The following is a 23,832-nucleotide window of genomic DNA, read 5'->3' on the forward strand; positions in this document are numbered from 1 at the left end:
GACCCTCACTTCTTATTTTTACAGTATTGAACAGCTCTGCGCCTCTCGGCAGTTTTCCTCTTAACCCCCCCCCCCCCCCCACCGGAAGAAAAACATCATTTTGACCTCAACTTACATAGTGTCACTACGGAACATTAAGAATATTGTATACACTTTCTCACCCAGTTGCAGCCTCACTGACCTACAGGTACGCTTGACACACTTTCTTTTTTCTCACAGATTTCCTCTCCTGCCATCCTCCACTCTCACCGCATAAACTCCTAATCCCTCAGTCCCTTGCTTCCCACCGCAACCAGCGTTGACTCCCCAGGCCATTCCCGCAGCCTGTGTTGCTCCTCTTCCTCCGTCTCAGAGCATAAAGCATCATCCGAGGGAAACCCCAGACTGTCCACTGCTGGCTTGTCTCTGCCACTAGGCGTCTTCCCGTCGCACCTTTGCGGCCCTCAGGCAGGAGAGGGTTAAGAAGTTTTATGACTGCCACAACTCACCAGGGCTGGCTATTTTCATCAGGGACTAGCAGTGAGCTGTGGAATCAACCTCTCAATTGTTCTGGACGTACGAAGTAAATCCCTCCCGTATGACCTCGACGGAGTTAGCATACATTCTTTCCCTGATCTGTACGTTTTGTTAGTGAGAAGACCCCTGGACAGTCATCAACTCACGAACACACGTATTTAGTAAGCACCCCTCCCCTCCCCACACTCATGTGCAACACACAATTGCTGCTTCCTGTCTCCGCCCACCCCGTCAGTAAACCAAAGGGCCAAGGGATGTACTTTCCACTGTACTTCCTTCCCAGAAAAAGGCCACCTCGGTAGAAACACATTCGCTGACGGATGTGTGAAAAACTGTGTAGCTTTTTGCTCTGAACTTGCTATTTTTTTAGCATTTACACAGCATCTTCACATTTCCAAAGCACTGTACCAACATTTATTAATCCTCACAACACCCCTGTGAGGTAGGTCAATATGTCTTTCATGGTAGAGAAAAAGGCAGAGAGGTCGAGTGAACCCTTGTGGTCTGAGGCCAGAAGGGCAGCCACTGAAGGGACTGCCCCCAAATCCAGAAGCTAGGGCCCTCCACCTCACGTTCACCCAGTGGTGGGCATCGCAGGGGCATAGTCTCACCAGTGAAGGGGACATGGAGGACAAAACAATCTCTCAGGCAACACAAACATCAACAGGTCAAACGCAATGAGGAACGTCAATAAAAGAGAGAAACACTGACCCAGCACACCCGTGAGGCAAGAGACATGCAGCAGAAAAGGCTGGAATCATAGCGACTAGTCCTGAGAACCAGGCAGGTGTTCTTAAAAACGGTTTGGGAAAACAAACTAGGAACGCGGTGGAAGGGTGACCAACCCAGATGCCTGTGGTTTCCACATGGGAAACAACTTAGTGTGGAAAAATCCAACCACGCAATCTAATTTTAATCTAGGAATAACAATGTTCGTTCACATTAGAAAGGCCAATAATATATCTGTAATGTAGCTACTGACAGTATCCTTTTTGTACTGCAACTTTTATTCCAAATATTCCAACTTTTTCCCCACTGACAAGTGCTGTTCCCTATAGCACGCCTCTCTCTCTCTACATACCAGTCTATACACTGGTGTATGTTGCACGGTTAATTAGCTGAACTAGGGGTGGAATCCTGGAAAGCGCAACAGACCATACTCTCTGTTCCTGTTTTAGAAACAGCTGTCTCTAACCTGTCTCTGCCCAATTCCATCTTATATGAAGTGCTAAAAGCACACAGAGAAGCAGTTCATTCTTTTGTAAAGTGGTGAACTTGGTTCGATACGCCATTTTAAAAGAAATAAAAAAGAAAAACTAAGACGTGCACTGTAAAAGCATAATATAGGAGATTATAGCTACTCCAAATTTTAGAGTGACCACAGAGTTAAAAAACTATTACTGTTATCACTGTTTATTTGACAATAGTTCGTTTAGTCTACAAGTTTAAGGCAAACATACTAATGCATTTGCTTTTCTTCAGAAATCATACTTATAAAGATTACGTAGTCTGTCCCAAAACTTCTAAGAAACGTTCATTAATTAAAAATAAGTCTCATTAAGATGCTTTACCAGGATACAAGAGTGAACTAAGGTGGTGTACAATGTTTTTTTAAAACGAAATTTAAAAAAAGGTAACGGCAATCCTTATCTTGTTTACACAATGTATTTTGAAAGGCTTAAACTTCAGAAATTACTTAAAGGTAAATAAGATTGGCAGCCATAAGGAATACTATTCATAAAATAAACACAGTTCTAGAGGCTACTTAAAAAAAGGCAGTACTTTGGGCTTCTGAAGAGGAGGAGGGCGCGGATGATCATCAACTGTCTGCGGCGCAGGCGCGCAGGTCCCATCGTGCAGCCCACAGCACCCGAGGGCGGCACCGCGCCATTGTTTCTCAGAAAAAGGGAGGAGAGTAGATGCACTTTGTCAGCTGTTTCTTTTGTTTCCAGTGAGCAGTAAATGTCTAGCATCATTAAGAAAAAAAATAAAATCTGACGGAAGGCAGCCCTTTTTAACTGGAAGGCAGAGTGTGGCTTATGTGTCTCCATTTAACACTGCCAGGCAGTTCTGCAGCAACTGTAGGTTACCCTAAAAAGGGAGGGAAAATAAATGAAGTTCAAACAGTGTGAAAGACTCTTACTGAAAATATACAGTATTAGAAATCACATAACTTTACATTTAAGATATCAGAATTTTGAAAAGTCATTATACAGAAATAAAGGTTTAAAGACGTAAAATTACAGAATTTGTTCCATGCACAATATTTTCCACATACCACATTGTTCAGTAAATTTCCATCTAGACCAATATTAATATTTGGCATGCTCTAGTGAGGGTTATAAAATATGCCTGCCCTTTGTACGCAGATTAAACCACTGAGTATGTTCTGATTTTAAGACAGGTTCTTATCACATTCCTTTAGCCATTAAGATATAGCATTAGATTTATAGCACTTTTTATAAAAACAGTAAGATTACATACAGAAGTGTTCTATAAAATTCATACTTAAATGCCCATTTGTAAAACATGTGAACTGGCATCCATATTTAGAGGCATATAAAAGGCAAATTTAAGTATATTTAGGTTACATTAACATATAAACAGGAATGAAGGAAAACCTCCTCCTTAGAGTAGAAAGTCAACTAAAATGTATAAAGAATGATGGAATTAGAAAATGACCATTTGGTGATCATCATCATAACTGACTCAAGCAAAAATCATGAATGGATGCCAAAAGCAGTATGGGACTAAAATGCCAATACTGTAGCCATCAGCTATATGCAGCTGCATAATTAAAATTTGTTCATTAAAATTAAATAAAAACTCAGTTCCTCAGTTGCACTACCCACATTTCAAGTCTTCAACAGCCACACATGACTACTGCCAGCCATACTGGACAGTGCTGATTACAGAACATTTCCACCCTGGCACAAAGTTTTATTGGTCAGTGCTGGTTAAGTGATGGGGTATTTAACAGTCTCGGGTACCTCCCCACAGAATACTTCTTAATCCAAAGTATAAAACATCAACTTTGCCACTGTGAAGCCTGCAGACATCACTTTAAGCAAATGATCAAAGTTGTACGTTGCCAGTAAGGCAACTGATCAACAGCATGTGCCTCCTCCTGCGTGATGCAGCAAGAAGATCTGACATCCCTTCTGGGTGGAATTCCTGTCCAAAGTGCACAACCTAAACCCACTAATTAGACAAACCCAAAGTGAGGGGCATTCTATAGGCCTGTGCTTTAACAGTGTCCAATGTTACGAAATACAAAGATTCAGCAACTTTTCCAGATTACAGAAGTCTAAGAAGACATGTGCACTGAATGCAACACATTCTCTTGAACTTCCTTTTGCCATTAAGGACATTATTGGGACAACTGGGGAAACGTGAATAAAGGCCTCTGGATTAGATAACAGAATTACGTTATTAATTTCCTCAACTTTATAACTGTACTGAATAATTACTTGATTTTAGGAAATTCACACTGAAATGTATAAGAGGGAAGAAGCATATCTGCAGCTTATTCATATGGTTTAAGACAAAAATAGGTGTGTATAGGGGTGTGTGTGTGAGTGTGAGTGTGTGTGTGTAAAGAGAAACGGGGAGGAAGGGAGGGAAAAGGACAAAGCATATGCGATAATATGCACATTTGGGGAATCTGGGTGAAGAGTATCCAGGAATTCTTTGTACTTTCCTTGCAATGTTCCTGAAAATCTAAAATTAAGTGAAAAATAAACATTAAACATTTTTAGGTGTTCAAGTTACTGTCAATTTTTGGCCAGTATAAGAACAGAACTGTGACAAATGACTTTGAGCCTGTCTACAGTTATGAAATTACCTTCTTACATATACTTACAGGTATATTCCTCAAGTGGGACCGCTGAGTCACAGGATGCACATTCTGCAGGCTGACACCTGCCAAACTGCCCCCGCCTAAAAGTGGACCTAACTCTGCAACTACAATGGGGTACACAGGGACTCACATCACACCCTCACAGTTGGCTCATCACTTTTTTTTTTTTTTTAACTGCTCTTATCACACATTTTTTACTTCCTTAATAAAGAATCTGAGCCTATTTTCAAGGACACAAAAGTGACCTAACTACCTAGTTTTCTGTTATAACTAGATTTCAATTATGTGGCAAAGACATATACACCAGTTACAATAAATAAAATCCAAAGTAGTTTCAAACCATCTTGCTGTACATTTAACTATTATCTACTCTTTTTGGAATAATTTATGTGGATCCTGGGTCCAAAATGAGACTTTGTTCAGATTTACAAAATCATTAAGGAACAGAGTAGAGTTGCCCAACCTCAGCACTCCCGACATTTGGGCTGTGTGATCCTTCCTCGAGGGGGCTGTCTGTGTATTGTAGGATGTTGAGCGGCACTCCTGGCCTCTACCCACTACACACCAGCAGTGACCCCCCCCACCCCTAGATGCGACAACCACAAATGTCTCCAGAAATTGCTAAATGTCTCCTGGGGGGCAAAATCACCACCAGTTAAGAACCACTGGACTAGAAGAGCTATCAGAAATTTGAACACAGAGAACACATTTCAGGAAGAATTTGGAGAAGTACAGAATCTGGAAACCAGAGGCTGACATCAATCTAAAGCAGGGTCAGCAAACTTTTTTTGTAAAGGGTTATTAAATAGTAAACATTTTAGACTTTGAGAGACATTTGGTCTCTGTTTCAACTACTCAACTTTGCTGTAGTAGCATGAAAGCAATCATAGACAAAGCATAAGTGAATACGCTTAAGCGAATAGGCTTGGCTGTATTCCAATAAACCTTAATAGGTTAAATTTGAGTTTCATACAATTATCACATGTCATGAAATATTATTCTTTTGATCTTTTTATAATCATTTAAAAATATGAATGCCATTCCTGGCTCACAGACTGTACAAAACAGGTTGTAGTCTGTCAACCCCTCCTTAATCTATAACAAAATCTTTGATAGTTTATAACCTCTTTAAAAAGAACAAAAACAGTGAACACTGGAAAACAACACAGGCTCAATAAGAATAAATTATGCCAGGCTTATCAAAACATTTTCTTTTTTTTCCTTTTTTTTTGGCCGCACTGCATGGCATGCGGGATCTTAGTTCCCCGACCAGGGATCGAACCCATGCCCCCTGCAGTGGAAATGCAGAGTCTTAACCACTGGACCACCAGGGAGGCCCACGCATTTTCTTCTGACAGGGTTATTAGCCCAGCAAATCAGACAACGTACACCTTGATTTTAATGAGTAACTTGATACTCCTTATGTCCTTCACAGATAAAATGGGAAAAATAATGGTTGATAATAGTATAAATGAATTCATAACTATCCAAATAAATATAACCAAAGAATATTAATTAATAAGTTAATATCAATTAGTATAGAAAGGAAGGGAACTACATTTTTTTTGATGCCACTTACTTTCAAAAGGTAGGTTAACAAATATTGATTCCTTTAATCCTGATCAACCTTTCAAATCAAAACTTAGATGAAGACATAAAAGGGAGTTCATACAAATTACAAATGTCCATCACTTGAGAGGATAAACTAGTATAATAGTCAAATACTATATTATCAAACCCAAGTTTCCAAAAGATCTTGATGCACTGGGCTAAGACGAGCAAGCTTAAATTTAACAGACATAAACGTGGCCTGCAATTACATTTTTTAAATAAGTGCTCAATAAATGAAAAAGTTCTAGAGAGCCATTGTACAACAACATGAATATACTTAATACTACTTAACTGTACTCTTAAAAATGGTTAAGATGGTAAATTTTATGTGTTTTTTACCACAAAAATGAAAATAATTACTAAAAAAATTAAACACACAACCACAGGGCAGAGGTTCAAGAAGTGACTTATAAAGAGAGAACAAAAGTGTGATTATAGCCAAATCAAGCTGGTGCAATATGGCAGTTAAAAAACCCCATATCTTATACATATAAAACATGCTTGGAGGGGAGGGATAAATTAGGAATTTGGGAGTAACATACACATTACTATATATAAAACAGATAAACAACAAGGACCTACTGTATAGCACAGGGAACTATACTCAATATTCTGTAATAACCTGTATGGGAAAAGAATCTGAAAAAGAATATATACATATATATATAACTGAATCACTTTGCTGTACACCCAAAACCAACACATTGTAAATCAACTATACTTCAATAAAAATTAGTTAAAAAAAAAGAATAAAACATGCTGTAAGAAGAAATGTGAACAATAATCATTCTATGTATGTAAATGTGTTTCCATTTTCAGGTACAATATTTTAAAAGAGCAATGACAGTAGGGCAGTAATACATTAAATATCTTGTTGAGGTGTATGGGATGAAAAATATTTAGCCAAAGGATGTCTGGCATGGAGAAAAGAAGATGTATAGAGAATATGAAGGATTTAAATACCTGAAGGGTAAACTGTGAAAGAGGAATTAAACTTATATCAAAGTTACACAGAAGTAAATTCATGCTCATTATAGAGTATACCAAAAATCTCAGTGTAGTTTTAAGCTTTAATAACTTTAGACTTATAACTGGTATAAATTTATCATGAAATAACATGTAAAAGTTTTTGAAAATTTCTTTAATATTTATAGTTTGGGGGATTTTGAATACATTTTAAAATTTCAGTCCCTTTGAAGATGGCAAATGTTAAATAAAATTTTAAGTGATGTTTTTATTAAGTAAGATTTTTTTTTTAACAACTAGTCAAAAAATGATACTGTCTTTCCATATTAGGTACTAGAGTCTTGCAAAGCTAACCATTAGAGACATTATATTTTTCTTGTTTTAAGTTAGATAACCTTTAAAATCCCTCTCAATTCTAAGATTCTCTATTTTTAAAATTAGTATAAAGTTTCATAACTGACTCATTTCTAAATTATAAGTCACTTAAATTATTAAATCTTTAATATGATACTACCTTTGCATGCTTCAGTTCTAACTCTGCCAGTTCCACTAAATTTTTTCTGAATGCAGCAACTCTTCTTGTCTTAAAATCTATAAGCTCTGTGAACAAAACAAATTAGGATTAACTATTTATATAATAGTCTAAAACATACCTTATGATTAGAGGTTAATATAAGAGTACCTTGTTTCGCGGATTCAGATATTTTTTCAAATTTCTGACAACATAATTGTTGGGACGTTTCAGCCTGCAGAACATCTTTATTTTTTGCTCTTGCTTTATCCAGTGCTTTATTAGCATTTTCATAATCCACTAGTGACCTAGATCTTCGATACAGGAGATCCTATAAAACAGAAGGCTTCACGATAATATACGCTGCATGTTTCTAGTAGCTGCCCTCAGCCACCGCCACCCCCATCACCAGAGCTAACACACAGTGAATGCCACGTCATTCTTCTAAATTTTTTTGGTAACAGCTTTATTGAGATATAATTCAAATCACCACATAGTTCACTCATTTATTTTTAAAATTTATTTATTTATTTTTAAAAATTTGTTTGTTTTTATTTTTGGCTGCGTTGGGTCTTCCTTGCTGTGCGCGGGCTTTCTCTAGTTGTGAGCAGGGGCTACTCTTCGTTGTGGTGTGTGGGCTCCTCATTGTCGTGGCTTCTCTTGTTGCGGAGCACAGGCTCTAGGCTCTAAGCGCGTGGGCTCAGTAGTTGTGGCACAGGGGCTTAGTGGTTCCGTGGCATGTGGGATCTTCCCGGGCCAGGGCTTGAACCCGTGTCCCTTGCATTGGCAGGCAGATTCTTAACCACTGCACCACCAGGGAAGCCCTAAAATTTATTTATTTATTTGGTTGTGCCAGATCTTAGTTGCAGCAGGCGGGCTCCTTAGTTGCGGCTCGCCAGCTCCTTAGTTGTGGCATGTGAACTCTTAGTTGTGGCATGCATGTGGGGTCTAGTTCCCTGACCAGGGATCGAACCTGGGCCCCCTGCATTGGGAGCTCAGAGTCTTAACCACTGCGCCACCAGGGGAGTCCCTAACTCACTCACATACATGCACGATTCAGTGGTTTGCAGTATGCTCACAGAGTTGTGTAACCATCACTACCTTCAATTTTAGAACATTTTCATCACCCGAAAAGAAATCCCAGGTCCTTTCCCCAGTCACTCTCCATTTCCTTCCACACCCCCCACCTCCAGCCGTGGACAACCATTAATCTGCTTTCTGTCTCTATAGATTTGCCTATTTTGGACATTTCATTACAAAAGCAATCAGGGACTTCCCTGGTGGCGCAGTGGATAAGACTCCACGCACCCAATGCAGGGGCCCTGGGTTCGATCCCTGGTCAGGGAACTAGATCCCACGTGCATGCCACAACTAAGAGTTCGCATGCCACAACTAAGGCTCCCGCATGCCACAACTAAGGAGCCTGCCTGCCGCAACTAAGACCCTTCGCAACCAAATAAACAAATAAATATTTTAAAAAGGAATCATATAATATGTGGTCTTTTGTATCTGGCTTTTTTTTTTTTTTTTTCCTTTTTGGCTGTGCTGCAGCTTGTGGGATCTTAGTTCCCTGACCAGGGATTGAACCTGGGCTCTCAGCAGTGAAAGTGTAGAGTCCTAAACACCGGATCGCCAGGGAATTCCCGTGTCTGGCTTTTTCACTTAGCATAAAGTTTCAAGTTCATCCGTTTTATAGCATGAATCAGTACTTCATTCCTTTTATTGCTAAATCATATTTCATTGTATGGACATACCACATTGATTTATCCATTCATCAGCTGACAGACATTTGGTTTGTTTCCACTTTTTGGCTATTTCATAATAATGCTGTTATGAACATGTGTGTACAAGTTTTTGTGTGGACATGTTTTCATGTTTCATTTCTCTTTCATATCTCTTTACTTAGGAGTGGAATTACTGGGTCACCTTGTAACTCTATGTTGAATCTTCTGAGAAACTGCCAGACTATTTCCAAAGTGACTGCACCATTTTACATCTTCCCACCAAATCTATATGAGGGGTCCAATTTCTCCACATCCTTGTCAATACCGTTATGTCTTTTTTTTTTTTTTTTAATTTTATTTATTTATTTATTTATTTTTTGGCTGTGTTGGGTCTTCGTTTCTGTGCGAGGGCTTTCTCCAGTTGCAGCAAGCGGGGGCCACTCTTCATTGCGGTGCGCGGGCCTCTCACTGTCGTGGCCTCTCTTGTTGCGGAGCACAGGCTCCAGACGCGCAGGCTCAGCAGTTGTGGCTCACGGGCCTAGTAGCTCCGCGGCATGTGGGATCTTCCCAGACCAGGGCTCGAACCCGTGTCCCCTGCATTGGCAGGCAGATTCTCAACCACTGCGCCACCAGGGAAGCCCCCGTTATGTCTTTTTGATTAGAGCCACCTAGTAGGTGTGAAGTGATATAGCACTGTGGTTTTAATGTGCATTTCCCTGAGGGGTAAAGATGTTGAGCATCTTTTTACGTATTTATTGGCCATTTGTATATCTTCTTTGTCTTTTGCCCACTTTTTAATTGGACTCTTTGTCTTTTCACTGTTAAAAGAGTTCTTTATATATTCTGAATACCAGTCACTTATTAGGGGCTTATATGATTCCCAAATATTGGGTTGGTCAAAAAGTTTGTTCGTAACATCTTATGGAAAAGCCGGAATGAACTTTCTGGTCAACCCGATATTTCCTCCTGGTCTGTGGGTTTTTTCATTTTTCTCGATAGTGTTTTTGATACAAAAAACTTTAAACAAAAGTTCTTAAAATTTTAATAAAGTCCAACTTATTATTTTTATTGGGTTGGTGAGCTTCTGGTTATATCTAAGAAATCAATGCCTAATAAAGGCAATCAAGAAGATTTATGTTTATGTTTTCTTCTAAAAATGTTATAGTTTTAGCTCTTACACTTAGATCTTTGATCCATTTTGAGTAAATTTTCTATCCATGGTGTGAGGAAGGTCCAACTTTACTCTTTTTCACGTGACCATTCAGTTGTCCCAGTACCATTTGTTGAAAGTCTATTATTTTCCTCACTATATTGTCTTAGCACTCTGTCAAAAATCAATTGACTGTTTCCTCAGCAAAACAGAAATAGAAGTAACACCCTCCACTTGATAAAGAACAACTACAAAAAACCTACAGCTAACATCATACTTAATAGTGAAAAACTAGAAGCTTTCCCACTAATATCAGGAACATCGCACGGATGTCCCACCTCACCACTCTTTCTCAGTATTGTACTGTAGGTCCTAGCTAATGCAATAAGAAAAAGAAATAAAAAGTATACAGATTGGAAAGGAAGAAGCAAAACTGTCTTTTGTTTACAGATGACAGATAACAAGACTGTTTATATAGAAAAACTCCTGGAATTAATAAATGAGTATAATAAAGTTTTAGGAGAGAACATCAGTATACAAAAGTAGATTGCTTTCTTGTATACCAGCAATGAACAAGTGAAGTTTGAAATTAAAAACACATTAATTAGCACTCCAGAGAATGAAATACTTAGGTATTAATCTAACAAAGCATGTACAACTTTTGAGGAAAACTATAAAACTCTGATAAAAGAAATCAAAGAACTAAATAAATGGAGAGATAGTCCATGTTCATGGATAGGGAGACTCAATATTGTCAAAATCAGTCCTTTCCAAATTGATCTACAGATTCAACATTATCCCAATCAAAATCCTGGCAAGTTATTTTGTAGACATCAACCAACTGATTCTAAAGTTTGTGTGGAAAGGCAAAAGACACAGAATAACACAACAGTGAAGGAGAAGAACAAAGTCAGAGGACTGACACTACCTACTTTAAACCTTTCTATAAAGCTACAGTAATCTAGACAGTGTGGTACTGGTCAAAGAACAGACAAATAGATCAATGTAACAGAATAGAGAGCCCAGCACTAGACTCACACAAATAGAGCCAACTGACAGAGGAGCAAAAGCAATACAATGGGGAAAAGATAATCTTTTCAACAAATGGTGCTGGGAAACCTGGATATCCACATGCAAAGAAATGAACTGATACACAGCCCTTACACCCTTCACGAAAATTAACTCAATGGATCATAGACCTAAATGTAAAATGCAAAACACAGGAGAAAATCCATATGACCTTGGGCTTGGTGATGACTTTTTAGATACAACACCAAAGGGATGATCCAAGAAAGAAATAATTGGTAAGTTGGACTAATTTAAAATTAAAAATTTCTGGGACTTCCCTGGTGGCACAGTGGTTAAGAATCCACCTGCCAAGGCAGGGGACATGGGTTCGAGCCCTGGTCCAGGAAGATCCCACATGCTGCAGAGCAACTAAGCCTGTGCGCCACAACTACTGAGCCTGCGCTCTACAGCCCGTGAGCCACAACTACTAAGCCTGCGTGCCATAACTACGGAAAGCCCACGTGTCCTAGAGCCCGCATGTCACAACTACTGAGCCCATGTGCCACAACTACTGAAGCCTGCGTGCTCTAGGGCCCACGTGCTGCAACTACTGAAGCCCGCACACCTAGAGCCCGTGTTCTGCAACAAGAGAAGCCACCACAATGACAAGCCTGCGCACTCCAACAAAGAGTAGCCCCTGCTTGCCACAACTAGAGAAAGCCTGCGTGCAGCAATGAAGACCCAACGCAGCCAAAAATAAATAAATAAATAAATAAATAAAAGCAAAAGACAGTGTCAAGATGACAAGCCACCAGACCAAGAAAAATTTTTTACATAAGATATTTGATAAAAAGGACTGCTATCCAAAATACACAAAGAACTCTTAAAACTTAACCACCCAAGTAAAGAATCGGCCAAAGACCTTTTTTTAAAACAGACACCTCACCAAAGAAGACACAGAGATGGCATATAAGCTTGTGAAAAGATGCTTCACATCAAATGTCATCACGGAAATGCAAATTAAAATGACATACCACTACACACCTTGTTAGAATGGCCAAAATCTACAATTCTGACAATACCAAATGCTGGTGAGGATGTTAAGCACCAGGAACTCGCATTCATTGTTGGTGAGAATGCAATGATATAGGCACTCTGGAAAACAGTCTGACAGAACTAAACATACTCTTATCATACGATCTAGCAATTGTGCTCCTTCCTATTTATTACTCAAAGGAGTTGAAAACTTATGTTCACACAAAAACCTGCACATGGATGTTTACAGCTGCTGTACTGATAATTGCCAAAACTCAGAAGCAACCAAGATGTCTTTCAGTAGGTCAGTGGATAAATAAACTTGATATATCAAGGCAACAGAATGTTATTCAGTGCTAAAGAGAAATGAGCTATCAAGCCATGAAAAGACATAGAGGAAACTTAAATGCACATTACTAAGTGTAGAAGCCAATATGAAAAGACTCAACTATGTGACATTTTGGAAAAGGCAAAACTATGAAGGCAATTAAAAAATCAACAGGGGTTAGGAGGAAGGCGAGTGAATAGATGGAACACAGGATTTCTGGGGCAGTAAAATTACTCTGTAAAATCAAGCCTTGGTAAGCCTTGGTAAATTTAAGAAAACTGAAAGAAAAAACCAGCTAAAAGAAAATTGAAATTGTATCAAGTATCTTTTCTGACCACAACACTATGAGACTAGATATCAATTACAGGAAAAAAAACTGTAAAAAATACAAACACATGGAGGCTAAACAATATGCTACTAAATAACCAAGAGATCACTGAAGAAATCAAACAGGAAATCAAAAACTACCTAGAAACAAATGACAAAGAAAACACGACAACCTCAAACCTATGGGATGCAGCAAAAGCAGTTCTAAGAGGGAAATTTACAGCAATACAATCCTACCTCAAGAAACAAGAAAACTCTCAAATAAACCACCTAAACTTACACTTAAAGCAATTAAGAGAAAAGAACAAAAAAACCCCAAAGTTAGCAGAAAGAAAGAATTCATAAAGATTAGATCAGAAATAAATGAAAAAGAAATGAAGGAAACAATAGCAAAGATCAATAAAACTAAAAGCTGGTTCTTTGAGAAGATAAACAAAATTGATAAACCATTAGCCAGACTCATCAAGAAAAAAAGGGAGAAGACTCAAATCAACAGAGTTAGAAATGAAAAAGGAGAAGTAACAACTGACACTGCAGAAATACAAAGGATCATGAGAGACTACTACAAGCAACTGTATGCCAATAAAATAGACAACCTGGAAGAAATGGACTAATTCTTAGAAAAGTACAAGCTTCCAAGACTGAACCAGGATGAAACAGAAAATATGAACAGACCAATCACAAGCAATGAAACTGAAACTGTGATTAAAAATCTTCCACCAAACAAAAGCCCAGGACCAGATGGCTTCACAGGTGAATTCTATCGAATATTTAGAGAAGACCTAACACCTATCCTTCTCAAACTCTTCCAAACTACAGCAGAAGGAGGAACACTCCCAAACTCATTCTACGAGGTCACCATCACCCTGATACCAAAACCAAAGATGTCACAAAAAAAACTACAGGCCAATGTCACTGATGAATATAGATGCAAAAATCCTCAACAAAATACTAGCAAACAGAATCCAACAGCATATTAAAAGGATCATACACCATGATCAAGTGGGGTTTATCCCAGGAATGCAAGGATTCTTCAATATACGCAAATCAATCAATGTGATACACCATATTAACAAATTAAAGGATAAAAACCATATGATAATCTTAACAGATACAGAAAAAGCTTTCGAAAAAATTCAACACTCATTTATGATAAAAACTCTCCAGAAAGTGGGCATAGAGGGAACCTACCTCAACATAATAAAGGCCATACGTGACAAACCCACAGCCAACATCATTCTCAATGGTGAAAAACTGAAACCATTTCCTCTAAGATCAGGAACAAGACAAGGTTGCCCACTCTCACCACTATTATTCAACATAGTTTTGGAAGTTTTAGGCACGGCAATCAGAGAAGAAAAAGAAATAAAAGGAATCCAAATCAGAAAAGAAGAAATAAAACTGTCACTGCTTGCAGATGACATGATACTACACACAGAGAATCCTAAAGATGCTACCAGGAAACCACTAAAACTAATCAATGAATTTGGTAAAGTAGCAGGATACAAAATTAATGCACAGAAATCTCTTGCATTCCTATACACTAATGATGAAAAATCTGAAAGAGAAATTAAGGAAACACTCCCATTTACCACTGCAACAAAAAGAATAAAATACCTAGGAATAAACCTACCTAAGGAGGCGAAAGACTTGTACTCAGAAAACTATAAGACGCTGATGAAAGAAATCAAGGATGATACAAACAGATGGAGAGATATACCACGTTCTTGGATTGGAAGAATCAACATCGTGAAAATGACTATATTACCCAAAGCAATCTACAGATTCAATGCAATCCCTATCAAACTACCAATGGCATTTGTCACAGAAGTAGAACAAAAAATTTTACAATTTGTATGGAAACACAGAAGACCCCGAATAGCCAAGGCAATCCTGAGAAAGAAAAACGGAGCTGGAGGAATCAGGCTGCCTGACTTCAGATTATACCACAAAGCTACAGTAATCAAGACAGTATGGTACTGGCACAAAAACAGACACATAGATCAATGGAACAGGATAGAAAGCCCAGAGATAAACCCACGCACATATGGTCACTTTATCTTTGACAAAGGAGGCAAGAACATACAATGGTGAAAAGACAGCCTCTTCAATAAATGGTGCTGGGAAAACTGGACAGCTACAGGTAAAACAATGAAATTAGAACACTTCCTAACACAATACACAAAAATAAACTCAAAATGGATTAAAGACCTAAATGTAAGGCCAGACACTATAAAACTCTTAGAGGAAAACATAGGCAGAACACTCTATGACATAAATCACGGCAAGATCCTTTTTGACCCACCTCTTAGAGAAATGGAAATAAAAACAAAAATGGGACCTAATGAAATTTAAAAGCTTTTGCACAGCAAAGGAAACCATAAACAAGATGAAAAGGCAACCCTTGGAATGCGAGAAAATATTTGCAAATGAAGCAAGTGACAAAGGATTAATCTCCAAAATATATAAGCAGCTCATGCAGCTCAATATCAAAAAAAACAAACAACCCAATCCAAAAATGGGCAGAAGACCTAAACAGACATTTCTCCAAAGAAGATACACAGATTGCCAACAAACACATCAAAGGATGCTCAACATCACTTATCATTACATAAATGCAAATCAAAACCGCAATGAGGTATTGCCTCACACCGGTCAGAATGGGCATCATCAAAAAATCTACAAACAATAAATGCTGGAGAGGGTGTGGAGAAAAGGGAACCCTCTTGCACTGTTGGTGGGAATGTAATTGATACAGCCACTATGGAGAGCAGTATGGAGGTTCCTTAAAAAACTAAAAATAGAACTACCATACGACCCAGCAATCCCACTACTGGGCATATACCCTGAGAAAACCATAATTCAAAAAGAGTCATGTACCACAGGGTTCACTGCAGCTCTATTTACAACAGCCAGGACATGGAAGCAACCTAAGCGTCCATCGAAAGATGAAGGTATAAAGAAGATGTGGCACATATAGGCAATGGAATATTACTCAGCCATAAAAAAAAACGAAATTGAGTTATTTGTAGTGAGGTGGATGGACCTAGAGTCTATCACACAGAGTGAAGTCAGAAAGAGAAAAAGAAATACCGTATGCTAACACATATATATGGAATCTAAAAACAAAAATGGTTCTGATGAACCTAGGACAGGAATAAAGATGCAGACATAGAGAAAGGACTTCAGGACACAGGAGATGGGAGCTGGGACGAAGTGAGAGAGTAACACTGACATATATACACTACCAAATATAAAATAGATAACCAGTGGCAGGCAGCTGCATAGCACAGGGAGATCAGCTCGGTGCTTTGTGACCACCTAGGGGGTGGGATAGGGAGGGTGGGAGGGAGGCTCAAGAGGCAGGGGATATGGGGATATATGTATACATATAGCTGATTCAGTTTGTTATACAACAGAAACTAACACACCATTGTAAAGCAATTATACTCCAATAAAAATGTAAAAAAAAAAAAAATTCTGTATGATGTTTATGTCATTAGACATTTGTCCAAACCCACAGAATGTACAACACCAAGAGTGAACACTAATGTAAGCTATGGTCTTTATTGCTGGGCTTCTTTCACTCAGCAAAATTATTTTGAGAGTGATCCATTTTGTTGCATATATGCATAGCTTATTCCTTTTTATTTGCTGAGTAGCATTCCATTTTACGAATATACCACAATCTGTTTATCCATTCACCTGCTTGTTGGTGGACACTTGGGTTTTTGTCAGTTTTCAGCTATTACAAATAAAACTGCTTCAAACACCTGTGGGGACATATGTTTTCAAATACCAGGACTGAAATGACTGGATTATGGGGTAGATGTATGTTTAATTTTTTAAGAAACTGCAAAACTTTTCCAAAGTATTGTACTATAGTCCCACTAACAGTGTGTGAAAATTTCAGTTGCTGTAATTTTTGTCAGAATGTTTCATTTTAGCCATTCTAATTAAAGGTGTGTAATAATACCTCATCGGAGTTTTCTCACAATTAAATTTCAATTTTTTCCTGTGGTTACTAAAACATTTGGATTTTCCTTTAAAGCCATGTTCTAAAAAGTTATCTATTAACAATTATATATTATAATAAAATACTAAAATCTTCAAAAGTGAACAATTTATTTTATCCCTGCCCATCCATTGTAAATAGTTCATAAGACACAATCTGATTTACAATAAATTTGATATGGACAGTGTTATCTGCAAGTACTTAAGTCCTCAAAGTTAAGAAGGTTATTTATAATTTGATAAGGAATGAAAGAAGGGTGTTCAAAGCACCAATGATTAGATGGGAATTTTCTGTACAACATCTCAATTCATAAATTAACACAGAATTTGGAGTATCTGAGCCACTAAGTTTTCAGTGCTTTTTAGATGTTTTTGTTAAACTTTTTTTTGATTAGTAAGAGTTTTAGTTTTGCACATAGATTTCCAAAAGGAAACTCGTGATGCCTTAAAATAAAACATATTCCTGTTTTATGGCTCTCTCACCCTCAATAGAGGACTTAGACAAAATTAGGAATCCTTTAGCTGTACAACTGTTATTTGGGGGTTTTACTTTTGCCTTTGCAGGTATTTCACCTGACTAAATATACCAAATTCAATTTAAAAAAAGTTCTAGACAAATTCTCTCAGGAGTTTATAGAGAAAACTTTTATGTGGGGTTCCCTGACCTACAATTTATAAAAGGAGAAAAAAAAAATCATACTTAAAAATATAATTTAAAATCAAGAGATAAGTCATCTTTAACAATCTTCAGTCTACCAACCTCTAAGGAGATGATGGCTTTTTTTTTTTTAAGATTGATTGATTGATTGATTGATTGCTATGTTGGGTATTCGTTTCTGTGTGAGGGCTTTCTCTAGTTGCAGCAAGCGGGGGCCACTCTTCATCGCGGTGCGCGGGCCTCTCACTATCGCGGCCTCTCTTGTTGCGGAGCACAGGCTCCAGACGCGCAGGCTCAGTAGTTGTGGCGCACGGGCTTAGTTGCTCCGCGGCATGTGGGATCTTCCCAGACCAGGGCTCGAACCCGTGTCCCCTGCATTAGCAGGCAGACTCTCAACCACTGCGCCACCAGGGAAGCCCCAGATGATGGCTTTTTATAAAGCAGTCCATTTTTAAAAAAAAGAATAGTTACCTTAGCAGCTTGAGATTCTCTTAAGTAATATTTTAAAAGGTCAGAAAGTTTGAGGTCCTCATCAGCTGACACTCGTGCTTCTATTTTCTGAAAAAGGGAAAAAAATTGGGTATTTAATCAGTACTTACATTCTATACTCAGTGTTTTCTTTCTTAATTATTGTAAAAACAATTAAAGTTATAAGTAACTACAGTATCAATTCCTATTTAAACTAAGTTTCCTTTCCTTCTCTTTTCTGTTAGCCTGTTAGTTGTTTTTTTTTTTGTAACTGACAAAAAAATGAACAGATTAGTGAATTTATCGAAGGATTCTATATTTGACTCAAGTTCTTGGCTGTAATGAGTTTCAATATCACATTTCAGGTTCACCTGTATTTTTCTCTCTATTCATTTCAATGGCAATTGATACGTAGACATGATTATAAAGTAATAGAGGCTGGCAACAGCAGTAGACTAGGTAATTCAAACCAATCCTTCTGCTGTGGACAACCAGAAAACAACATTAAAACATTAAGTCAGAGTAAAAAGATGAGAACTCGGGACTTCCCTGGTGGTCCAGTGGTTAAGAATCTGCCTTCCAATGCAGGGGACAAGGGTTCAATCCCTGGGCAGGGAACTAAGATCCCACATGCCGTGGGGCAACTAAGCCCGCATGCCACAACTACAGAGCCCACACGCTCTGGAGCCCGTGCACCACAACTAGAGAGAAGTCTGTGCATCACGACTAGACAGAAGCCCACATGCCACAACTAGAGAGAAGCCTGTGCACTGTGACGAAGAGCCCACGTGCCCTGGAGCCCGCGGCAACACAACGAGCAAGAAGCCCACACGCTACAACTAGAGAGAAGCTGGCCTGCTGCTACGAAGAGCCCATATACCGCAACAAAAGATCCTGTGTGCCGCAACCAAGACCCAACGCAGCCAAAAATAAATAAAGTAAATAAATAAAAACAAGGATGATTTAAAAAAAAAAAAAAGAAAAGAAAAATAAAAAATAAAAAGGTGAGAACTCTTCATTCAGTCTGGAGAGACAGAGGATAAAGAAGAATGTATTATGTCAACCAAATACAATATGAGAACCTCGTTTGGATCCCGATTCAAACAAAGTCCACCGTAAAAAGCCATTTATGAGACAACTGGGAACATTTCTATACTAGATATTGATGACAGTATGGAGAATCATTGATAATCGTATTGGTACATTAAAAAAATTTTTTTAAAATATTTATTTATTTGGCTGTGCCAGGTCTTAGTTGCATTATGCAGGATCTCTTTTGCCAAGTGCGGGATTTTTACTTGAGTCATGCAAACTCTAGTTACGGCATGTGGGATCTAGTTCCCAGACCAGGGATTGAACCCCAGCCCCTTGAATTGGGAGCGTAGAGTCTTACCCATTGGACCACCAGGGAAGTCCTGGTACATTAAAATTGATTCTTATCTTTAAAAAAGAGAGAGAGAAATGTGCACAAAGGGCAAAAAACAATAAACATGGACTTTTGGGAATAAAAGAACTTTATGTAGAAAATGTTAACATTAAGAAAATCTGGGTGACACATGTACAGGAATTCTTTGTACTATTCTTGCAACTTTTCTGCAAGTCTGAAATTGTTGTTAAAATAAAAAGTTAAAATAAAAAAACCCTACATATCCACCAGAACAGCTAAAATACCAAATACTACAACCTTGTGCAGCAGCAAGATGCTCACATTCATTCTGGTGGGAATGTAAGTTGTTACAATCACTTTGGGAACCAGTTTGGCAGTACCTACAAAAGCTTTTCACATGGATATCCTATGAACCATCACTTCCTCTCCTAGTTACATACATTCAACAGAAATGCATACTTATGTTCAGCTGAAGATAAATAAGAACGGTCTTAGCAGTACTCTTTGTAAAGAGCCCAGAACTAGCAACTATCCAAATGCCTACCAGCAGAAAAGATAATAAAATTAGGTATGTTTTTGTAATGGAAAACTATACAGCAATAAGAATGAAGGAGCTATACCGATATGCAACACCAATGAATCTTATGTACATAATACTGAGTAAAAGAAACCAGACATAAAAATATATACTGCATAATGCATTTACATAAAATATGAAAATAAAATTATTTTTTTCTGTTAGAAGCTAGGACAGTGGTTAGCTTTGCAGCCGAGGTGGTGACTCAGAAGGCAGCTGAAGGGGGACAGGGCATCTGAGCTGCTGGTAATGTTCCATTCCTTGATCTGGGTGTTCATTACATGAGTGTGTTAAACTGTGACATTTCACTGAGCTGTACACTTCTGTTACGTGGTTTTTTCTACATGTACAATACACTTTAATAAAAAGTTTTTAAAAAACTTGAAGTTTCTTTATGGAGAAACCAACTTTACAGAACTTCTTGACATGCTAGATGATGTTCAGTGCTTTGAAATAGGGCTCCTCTCCTTCCATTAAGAAGTAGGGTATGTGTCTTCCCCCCTTGAATCTGGGCTCTCAGACTGCTTGCCCAATACAGGAATGATGCTGCGCCAGTTTCCAGGCCCAGGCCTTAACGAAACTAGCAGCTTCTACTTCCCATAATTTGGGATACTCACTTTTGGAACCTCTTTGCCATGCTGTGAAGAAGCCTAAGCAGCTCCATGGGAAAGCCACATGTAGGTGTTACAGCCAACAGCCCTAGCAGAAGTTCCTGCTGATAGCCAGTATCAACCCCCAGACATATGAGTGAAAGAGCCTTCAGATGATTCCAGGCCCTGGCCTTCATATCTTCCCTGTTGAGGCCCCAGACATCATGGAGCAGAGGCAAGCCATCCCTGCTGTGTCCTTTCTGAATTCCTGAACCAAAGAGTTCAGTGGCATACTAAAATGGTTGCTGTTTAAAACTACTGATTTTAGGATGGTTTGTTACACAGCAGTAATAACCAGAACAACGTGCAAATGCTAAAGGAAATAAGAATTTTGGGGCTATGGAAATGTGCCACCCAGATCTCCAAGAGAAATGCTTGCTGCAAGGAGCACAGTTGACTGATAGCCCCAAATGCAGTATCTCTGGATCTGGAACCATGTTCATACGAAAGTTATGTTCCATCCTCCCCACCCAGCCCATTCTTGCCTGATGTAGAACTCCTCTAATGGGCAGCTCTGGCTCAGGCACTCCCCTCTGACGTGGACAAAGCTTTCTTAGAACTGCGCTATAGTCTGAAACTCCTCCTACCCAGTCCTCCTTCCTCTCCTCCTTTTGCAGGTGTAGACCTGCACTGTTATCAGAACGCTCCCCTCCTGTCTACTCCTGCTCGTTCCTCTCTGTTTTTCACAATATATCTCTTGTACATTTAATCCCACCTTGACATCTGCTTCCAAAAGAATTGACACATAAGGCTGTTTTGTGATAGATTCCTATTCTTTTGATATAAATGCACACGCACACAAAAACAACTATACATCTTCCCAGAAAATGCTCACTGGTACAAATATCAAAGCAGAATAATGAGCTATATGGACCCCAGTATAACATTTACTTACATATTTAAGAACTTTTTCCTTTGTGATAGAGTATCTCCTTTTCTTCAACTTGTCTGCACTACACAACTCAACTGCCAAGGTCATGATGAAATCTGATTTCTATAATGGACTAGCCACCACCATTCTCAGCTAAGTACCATTACACATCTAGTAAACATTTTCACTATCAACTGATAGATAGAATGATCACAAATTAACATGACCCCTGAAAACCAAGACTATATCAGTATTAAATTATCGCTACTATGAATGAAAACTTTCTGCAGTTATATATTTGTCTTATATTGATACAACTCTTTTTTAAAGCAGTGTGTCATGGGGAATCAAAAGCAGTAATCTCAGTAAAGTTATAGTGAATCCAAGATTTTCTTCTAGCTTACAAAGCCCCAGGAAAAAAATGATCTTTCATAAAAATAAACCCAGCCTCCTAATGAACACGTTTTCTGATCAAGAATATGAACGTTTACACATATACCAAAAGACCATAACAAAAACTAAATTTCCTGAAAAACTCTCATTATTTTCAAAGTTAAATCTGCCTCTTTAACCTTCTGAAGTATAACTCATCTTCCTCAATAAAGTTAAACACAGCCCAACAAGTTAAACACTACCGTTTGCAGAGATTTAGACTTCCAAAGGTTAATTATTAGTACTTACTCTTGTTTTATCAAAAAGTTCTGAAACTTTAAGAAAAAACCTGGAAGGGAAAAATATTTCATCATAAATAATTTTCTATTTCAAATGTTCAGAGAATATACCCCAAACCAGATTAATAACGAACATTCTTACCTCATTACAATAATATTTAATTGTCTTTGTTCACTGAAGACTTCATTTAGTTCAACAAAAATCTCTGTACGTCCACTCATGTAACAGATTCCTTTTGACATATGATTACAGAAAATCGTCCCATTTCAAGGTGGCGGTCTAAGCCATACGTTAAAAACTTAAAAAAAATCTGTCTCGATATCCTTTGGTAATATGCCACATAATATTAAATAAAACCATACCTTTAAATTATTACAGAAGTACAGGGCAATGACATCCAAAGAGTTATGTCTTAAATACTTTCAAATGGAGCTGCTTTGTTTTGGAAAACAACACAAATGAACAGCCAATCTCTACTTCAGAGCTCACTTTCACTTTGTTTTTTGGCCACACCTGGCGGCCTGCAGGATCTTCTGCAACCAGGGACTGAGCCCGGCCACTGCAGTGAGAGCCCAGGGTCCTCACCACTAGGCCACCAGGGAAGCCCCCACTTTCACTTTTAATTAAAAAGCCCATCTCTCAAACGCTGATACCAACTAAAAAAATATCCCCATGCCAAACTATTAAATGGTATCCTATAAAATATGTAATTATCGATGACATTATATTTGGATTAGGGCAAATACTATTGAAAGCTAAAATTAATTTTATGAACTTCACATTACTAAAAAGAACTTGCTTTGAGAGGTTTATGAAAGATAACACATGGCAAGGTTGATGTTTTTCCTTCTTATCAAACACTTAAGAACTAACTCTTTGGGAAGGTAGCATGTTAATTAGTGTTTTGCTGAAAAACTGGATTTGCTGAAAAATTGGATCTGACATGTCTACTGAGACAGGATATACTACAGAAAAGTTCAAGGATGTGGATTGGAGAAAGTCATGGACTATGAAAATAGTTTTTCCACTTAAAATTTTTAAAATGTGTTTGAATTATTTTTCAATAGAGAGTTGGGTTTAAACATTACAGGAGCAACTAAGATTATTTATGGCTACATTGAAATCTGGCCTCCAACGAAATACATATATATGTATGTATGTGTGTGTATATATATGTATATGTGTATATATATATATATATATATATGTGTGTGTGTGTGTATATATATGTGTGTGTATATATATATTATAATTCCAAAACAGCATTTCTTATTTATAATAAACATTATCAAAATCTAAGAACATTTAAACATAAATTCTTTCTCACACACACAAATTGGCAAATTTGCATCAAATAAAACACTGTAAATGTTAAAATTATATATACTAAGGTCGATTTTTATTTCTCAGATTTAAAAAAAAAGGAGGGATAGGGAAGAGAAAAATGACACTGACCTAAGTTTATAAAGAAGCTCCATATGATCAACGTGTTTTGACAAA

General features: G+C 38.0%; 1 protein-coding gene across 1 annotated transcript in view; it reads right to left on the bottom strand.

Annotated features, from left to right (window-relative positions):
- Positions 1-907: 907 nt before the first annotated feature.
- SNX6 (sorting nexin 6) overlaps positions 908-23,832 on the bottom strand; it is a 54,664-nt gene continuing 31,739 nt past the window's right edge. Inside the window, exons 10-14 of the mRNA XM_059914089.1 lie at positions 22,342-22,381; positions 18,179-18,265; positions 7,635-7,794; positions 7,467-7,552; positions 908-2,607 (exon numbers count right to left, since the gene is read on the bottom strand). Of these exons, the coding sequence (XP_059770072.1) occupies positions 2,554-2,607; positions 7,467-7,552; positions 7,635-7,794; positions 18,179-18,265; positions 22,342-22,381 (427 nt within the window). The 3' untranslated portion in view covers positions 908-2,553. The remainder of the gene's footprint in view (positions 2,608-7,466; positions 7,553-7,634; positions 7,795-18,178; positions 18,266-22,341; positions 22,382-23,832) is intronic.

The sequence above is a fragment of the Balaenoptera ricei genome, chromosome 2 (assembly GCF_028023285.1).
Source record: "Balaenoptera ricei isolate mBalRic1 chromosome 2, mBalRic1.hap2, whole genome shotgun sequence".
In the NCBI taxonomy this organism is placed as follows: Eukaryota; Metazoa; Chordata; class Mammalia; order Artiodactyla; family Balaenopteridae; genus Balaenoptera; species Balaenoptera ricei.